Source organism: Pundamilia nyererei, unplaced genomic scaffold (genome assembly GCF_000239375.1).
Source record: "Pundamilia nyererei isolate P.nyererei 1_Seehausen unplaced genomic scaffold, PunNye1.0 scaffold00077, whole genome shotgun sequence".
Taxonomy (NCBI): Eukaryota; Metazoa; Chordata; class Actinopteri; order Cichliformes; family Cichlidae; genus Pundamilia; species Pundamilia nyererei.
Genome location: NW_005187478.1, coordinates 836,694 through 844,274, shown reverse-complemented (window position 1 = coordinate 844,274; position 7,581 = coordinate 836,694). Strand labels below are relative to the sequence as shown.

The following is a 7,581-nucleotide window of genomic DNA, read 5'->3' as shown; positions in this document are numbered from 1 at the left end:
TGAGGCAACTGTTGTTGTGATTTGGCGCTGTATAAATGAAACTGAATTGAATTGAATTGAACTATTTGTGCACAATGCTTAGCCTTTTTATTGTATTGAATTCCTAGCCACCAGCATATGACAAAGCCCGCTAAATAATGTACAGTGAAATATTAAAGGTACCCAATTAAAGAATTCTAACTAATGTTTTGCAAATATACGTAGATTTACTGGAAAATTGTCTTTGTTTTAAAATCTTTGTTGTAGACTGCTTTTAAACTAAGCTTTGAGTCTGCCTAAATAATGACTCTAAATCTAGCATAAGCCAGTGATTAATTTATTTTCCTTTTTCAGATAATCCATTAGGCTTGGCAGGTAATCCACCATTTGGCAATGCCAGGACCCCTTGGAAAAACAAGCTTCTTTGGCCAGATTTGAAAGGGATTCTTGTAAAGTGTGAGAACATCAGTTTCTGCCTGTGATTTGTCATCATGAAAATGAAGCACATCACACACTGGCTCTAGTATCTTGAGTAGTGATGACAACAGGGATACGGCATGTTTTGCTTCATGTTTTGTATTACTGGAAAGCTCCGTCTGAGACAGTAAATTTAATGTGGTTATGCCCAAAAATGTGCAGTTGTTTTTAGGATTTATTAGCCCATATCTCAGCACTAACGGAGTGCTGAGATATGGGCAAAACCAAATGAGATCCTTCTGATATTTACACTTTCGTAGCATGTGAAAGCACATTTGAGACGCACTGTTCAGATAGAATTTCACTGATACTTTACCAAAGACAAGTGTGTGTAATAGAATTACGCACAGTAGATTGGAGGAAAAAGAAAAGAGTTACTTCAAATGTCCAAGTTTAATTCAGAACTGCTTGGCTGCTTCTAAGCTTACCTCACAGGACTGGATGCAATGAATGTGTTGAGGGTCAGGGTACCACTTCATCATTCCTGTGCAGACTATGCTCTGGGAAACAAAGCACACAACAACATTAGTGAAGCAATGCAGCCACAGGAAATGGATCGCTGCAGTCTTTGCCATAGAAAATAATACTACACTTAGACACAAAAACATTTTTATAGCAATTTTTTTGAGTTTCAGTTGACCTCCAAAGGAGTGTCTGATACACATTTTGAATATGAAAACCACTTTGTTGTCTGTTGAGAAGTGCGACTTCTATGACTGAATTTGATGGATCTTGTGGAATGACTATGTAACGGTGATTTTTTTGAGACTACTACTATTCAGCGGCATTCCATCAGGGCAAGCAGGGCAGGCAATACTTGACTAGTAAAGCCCTAAATTGGACATAAATTTAACCGGACCCAAGTTAGAGTGTCTCTCTGCTTTTACCTCAAATACAACACTGTCACAATGCTACTGGCATCTTTGCACCATCCTTTACATTACTGCTATCTTGTAGCTGTAGGTGGTTACTGTCTCTTAAGCACACTTAACTCTGCTTCTCTGTGACTCTATTGAAATTTATAGCATAACTGGTTTATTTAATATCAGTATCCATGCCCCGTTAACAATGCCTCATAAACTACAAGACCTTTTTTCTTGTTGTTTGTGGATGTGCATTTTAGATAAGCCTATGTATTATCATGGAAAGCTAAGGGGTGACTAGCATGCTAGACAAACTGCTGCTGGCTCTGCTTTCACTGTTCTGAGATCAGTTACTCTTCACATTGTCGGGAGTAAAAGTAAGCATCAGCAAGTAAAAAAGCACCATGTGATTAATAATTTTATCAGTTTTCTCCGAAGCCAATGTGTAATGTAGAGAAGCACATTAGCAAAGAAAGCTTTCAAGATGGAGATCAGTGCCTGTCGTGCTCAGTTTAATAAAACTATCAAATTGAACTTGTGCAGAACCTCACCAGCACTGTCACGTTAATCCCATGGTTGACCAGCTGTTTCACTAATACACCACCTTTATTTTTCATTGATATTGTATCGGGCTTGGTAACATGACTGTTGTGTTATCAGCGTTATTATGTTGAGAACTGTCTCTCAGCTAAGACTCTTACACTGGAGCATAGAGCTTTACAGCATGTTCTGACATGAAGTCAGTCATCGTCTCTGCTTCCCTTTTCGTAAAAATGACCGCATGTCACTGCAACGATTAGATTATTATTGGATGCCGTCTAAAAAGTTGGGGTTAGATGAGAATTAATCCGTTTTAGAGTGACCAGTAGTTGGCTAAAGCATGATGAAAGGAATCCTACTCGTTAATATTATTTTAGTGTCTAGTGTGCAAAATTGTGCGTTTGACCTATGGATGACTTAAAGAAAGCACAAGAAAACAGCACAGTGTGTAAAACCTGGCCCCTGTGTGCTTACAATGAAATTCCATTCCTAATATTGTAGTCAGATTACAGTTACTGTCTTCGCAGGAAGTCAATTTTCCTTGCTTGCCTTGAACCGTATAAAAATGAATAAAACTACATCTTGCATTCATTCTGACTGGAAGCCATAGATATCCTATTGTTTTCACAGACATGTGCAGTACATTATGAATATTTGTTGTCTTTTTGAAGTATTTGTCATGCGAGAAAAATCATGTTTTTGTACAACTTAAGGAAATGCAAAAGTCAATATTTTGCGGTTAATTTTGGGTGAGGCTCTGGTCTTCTGCCTTTTTTTGACCCAAAGAATTTACAAGGTGGTTAGTAGACAGCAGACTGACTAACTAACAAATATGGACAGAGAAAGTGGATCCTCCCCTGTGACTTTCTGTGCACCCTGACCCAGTAACGGAGACCTGATTCCGAAGTACTTGAGATAACACAATCCCTCAAAATCACAAGGCAGTGTCAGAGATATGGCGTAAGAAACCAGACCTCAATCCAACTATTTGACCTTGGCAAGGGCGGAAAAACTGGCTGGTGGGCTGACTGACCACCCAAAAGTAAGACGAAACTGGAGCACTGTTTGCAACAGCATTAACGTAGAAGCGACTCCTAAGATTGAGTAACATGACCCGCCTTTGAAGCAAAACAACCCTGTAACTCAGACCCATGAGCTGACATTCCAAGTTTTTTTTTTTCATGGCGACTTGTATACACTGTGTATACACTATGAGAAATGTGTGTAATTCCTAAAAGGCTTGACGTCAACTGGAACCTTTACTCTCACTATCTGCCTGCGATTTCCAGTAATCCAACCAGTCCTGAATGATAACGGACACAGTCGCATACACATGTAGTGAATTTTGCTGGGTGATTAGCTGATGCAGCTGGGAATAAAAATGTTTTCTAAAAAACTCCTAAAGATACTATCTTGCCAGTGATTCAATCAGATACCTGATATGAAACACATTAGCTCATTCTATGATGAATTTGGAAAATGTCAGCTGCAGTTTGACAGAGATGAATTTTTAGACACTCTCAGTTACTTACAGACCACTTGAAATGGTTTCTTTTGAAAATTAAACTGATATTTCTGTGTTTTCTTTACTAACTAAACACACTGCAACATATTACTTTTGAGCATATGTTGTGGTCTCAATTTAGGACTTTAAATGAACACTTAAAGCCACCAAAAAGATCTCAAATCTAAAATTTCATGACTGAGGAGTTGAAACCTGAATGTAGAAAAAAAAAGGGTAATTCCTCTTCAACTATTACTATTTAAAAATGCAAAAATGTGTACAAATGTATTGCTTATGATAGCTGCATAGCTTTTTAGCTACTGTTACTCTGTGTGGGGCCTCGTTGTAGCTGTGTGGGTTCTCTCTGGGTACTAGTTTCCACCCAAAATCCAAAGGCATTCATTCACTCAGTGTTTGCTCTGGACTGACGATCTCCAGCGTGTACCACATTTGTTGTAAAATGACAGCTTGGATACTCACGCTGAACTGGACAAGTGGTTAAAAGAATGGTTGGATGAATAAACTCATATATATCCGCTTATAAATCACAGAACATGTATTTCTTTTTAATACTTTTAAGATTAGGCTTAAAACTTTCCTTTTGGCTAAAGTTGGGCTGGATCAGGTGACCCTGAATCCTCCCTTAGTTATGCTGGTGTAGGCTGTAGGATTCCCATGATGCATTGAGTGTTTCTTCTTCAGTCACCTTTCTCACTCACTATGTATTAACAGACCTCTCTGCACTGAATCATACTTGTTATTAACCTCTGTCTCTCTTCCACAGCATGTCTTTATCCTGTCTTCCTCTCTCACCCCAACCAATCGCAGCAGATGGCCCCGCCCCTCCCTGAGCCTGGTTCTGCTGGAGGTTTCTTCCTGTTAAAAGGGAGTTTTTCCTTCCCACTGTCATCAAAGTGCTTGTTCATAGGGGGTCATGTGATTGTTGGGTTTTTCTCTGTATGTATTACTGTAAGGTCTACCTTACAATATAAAGCACCTTGAGGCGACTACTGTTGTGATTTGGCGCTGTGTAAATAAAACAGAATTGAACTGAATAGTTGTTTAAGAATATCATTTTCTCAACATACCCATCAGTCTCCTCCACTGATGGGTATGTTTTGCCCAGAGGTACTATTCAAATATTTCCTCTGAGTTATCAATTCTGTCACTAGTTAGCTAACATAAACGAATATAAGTCTATTAGCCGTAACTAACCAACCACACGATTTAAATTTCCCTACTGACAAAAGATGGTGTTAAACATGTTTTAAAAATGTCCAACTTTCAGCACTAACTTCTTAAATCGATAATATCAGTTATATCAGTTAGTTTTTGAGAGCAGGGCTCAATGGTGTATATCAGCCTTTATGTGTTTAGCATCCTGGCGTTCTTTGATTTCATGTTTTCTTTTGTTTTTTTGTTTTTGTATGTGCATTAACACTTACTTACTTAAAAGTTCAAAATAAAGATTTGATTGATTGATTGATGATGATAGGGAAGACTATTGTCAAAAAAGCCGATCAAACATTTGGGTTGCAAGAGTGTGATTTCAAGTACTTAGGTAGCAAAAGACTCTCTGAGGAATCAGAGATATAATATTATCTCTGGACAAGTGAGAAAGAGAAGACATGCGACTTCTGATGCAAAATGTATGGCAGCAAGTGCTCAGCATTTTATTTTCCTTGGCTTCAAACCATGAACAATCTTAGTTTTGTGCTTATCATTAAAGGTGGATCAGTCTGGAGCAGTAGCTCAGTTTACTTCATGCTTTTGTTAAGAGCACCAGATGTTTGGACACATTATTCATCCTGATGGGTGTTTTTGTGTAAAAATCTCTGCACTGTTTGTCAACGTATCAGCTTTCACGCTGCTCTGGACTAGTCGCTTGGCAGCAAGTGAGCAAAACAACAGCAGTTTTGTAACACCTACCGTGCGCTTCCAAATGGTAGCAAAAACCACAATGTCTTTCTCAGTTGTGGTTATTTTTTACCAATCACAACATGTTATTTTTCACCACATCCAAGCTCATCACTTATCATAAAAACCTAACAGCTGCACCCAGTTATGCAAGTTGCAATCACAGTTCAACATTAATCAATGAACCTTGAAAGTATGAATATTATATATGCATCAAGCGTGAGTCAGGTAAACTGTATCTCAAACCAGCATTTAAGAAACAATAGCTACACTGTAAAAACTACTGTTGTGACATTGAGACGGCAAGAGGGGTGTCACATTTACAAAGGACCTCCTGGCCTACACTGGGTGGTTATTGGCTGGCTGAGGGAGGGGTTGTCAGCTGATCCAGCTCACCTTGGCCTTCCAGGCTATAAAAGCTGGTTCAGAAGAACTACTAACTTCCACTTTACCTGGCATCAACCTTCCAGTAACAACAAATTTTCTTATTTGAGTAAACTTCTTGTGTGGACTCCCTCTTTGTCACATACCTTGAGCCAGTTTGTGACATCGTGCCAAAGTTTCTACTTTTTCTTGAGAAAATAAACACAATGTCTGAAATATGATGGAAAGGAACTATTTTAACCCAACATTGTGCATGTTACCATATATTGTTTTGCTGATCTTGGAAAAACCAAAAAAATCTAGTCACACTAGTCAAGTTATGTAATCTGGGACGTCACTTGGGATCGAGTGGTTCTCCAAGAGGCAGTAGGTAAATCTACCATCCTAGAAATCTATGGTTTGGATCTGGGTTGCTTTGATTTGGAAAATGATGACATGCAAAGTAAAGTACAAACAACTTTTTTCAATTCAGCATTTCGTCATTCATCACAACATTTCAGCACGTAGAGGACAAGACCAGAAGATCTCCTGTTTAAGGATGTGGCCACTCCATGTTTGGGTATGTGTTGAACTTTAATTAAAAAACATTCCCCCAGTATACGATACTCTACTCCAAAGGTATCTCACCTGAACTTTTTTGGGAACCATCCAGTGTTTCAAAGACTTGACTGTAGTACCATTGGGCAGAACCACCGGGTCATGTAGGTCCAAGTCTACAGCCATAATGCATATTGGGTAGCATTCAGCACCTAAAAAAAAGTTAAAATGAGAAACACAATAATGTAGAAGTCTAAGAATTATTATAAAGTAGAAAAAATGTAGTGTCCATCCAGATAAGCCAAAAAGGATATATATGGTTTCATTTAGTTTCACAGAAAGAATGAAAATCTAAAGGTCACACTCACCAACAGCCATCCCATGGTCACAGCTGTACTCCACAGAGTTGAGATCTGGAGGAGCAGAACAAGATCCCTGGAGATTGGGACACATGACAAATTCTGCTGTCCATTCTCCATCCTTAGTGCAGCGCATTTCAACCTGGAAACATATACAGGCATTAAAATCCACAATGGAAAGTCTACACTTGTCCCAGTTTGGGCATTTTTGCATGTATACACATGAATCTCACTATAGCAACAAAATACTTGGTGGAAATACAGGTTCATGGCTGTTTGTAGGAATTTGTAGAAGAAACAAAACTGTATGTGAAATCTGAATTTCAGTTATTCCACAGAGCTGAATCCTAGGAGCGATGTCACATGTAAGCGAAAATGATGTGAGTTTCACCAATCCAAATCAGGATGTTGTAGTGATCTAGTGGGCGATTGTGGCTCAAGAGTTGGCAGTTCGTCTTGTATTCGGTATGTTGCTGGTTCGAGCCCCAGCTCAGACAGTCTCGGTTGTTGTGTCCTTGGGCAAGACACTTCACCCGCTGCCTACTGGTGGCGGTCAGAGGTCCCGGTGGCACCAGTGTCCGGCAGCCTCGCCTCTGTCAGTGCGCCCTAGGGTGGCTGTGGCTACAATGTAGCTGCCATCACCAGTGTGTGAATGGGTGGATGACTGAACGTGTAAAGTGCTTTGGGGTCCTTAGGGACTAAGTAAAGCGCTATACAAGTACAGGCCATTTATCATAAAACAGCGGTCCCCAACCTTTTTTGCGCCACAGACCGGTTCATGTCCGACACCCTTTCAGGTGTCTCGGATAAATACAACAAAATAAAAGCAGTACCACTCCCCCCCAAAAAAGCAGATTTATTCATAACACACGGCAAAAGACACAGGGAAACAACCAATGATAAAAACCCTGAAAACCATGAATCTCACACCCAGGCCTCAACTCTCGCAGCCCGATACCAAATGACTCTGTCCCCTTCTGGCTGCCTCTGCCTCAATTTTATCCCACAACTTAGACATTCA

At 39.6% G+C, this 7,581-nt stretch overlaps 1 protein-coding gene across 1 annotated transcript in view; it reads right to left on the bottom strand.

The window, feature by feature from the left end:
* pappa2 (pappalysin 2) overlaps positions 1-7,581 on the bottom strand; it is an 81,754-nt gene that overhangs the window by 13,692 nt on the left and 60,481 nt on the right. The window contains exons 23-25 of the mRNA XM_005737559.1: positions 6,570-6,702; positions 6,292-6,413; positions 885-956 (exon numbers count right to left, since the gene is read on the bottom strand). Coding sequence (XP_005737616.1) covers positions 885-956; positions 6,292-6,413; positions 6,570-6,702 — 327 coding nt within the window. The remainder of the gene's footprint in view (positions 1-884; positions 957-6,291; positions 6,414-6,569; positions 6,703-7,581) is intronic.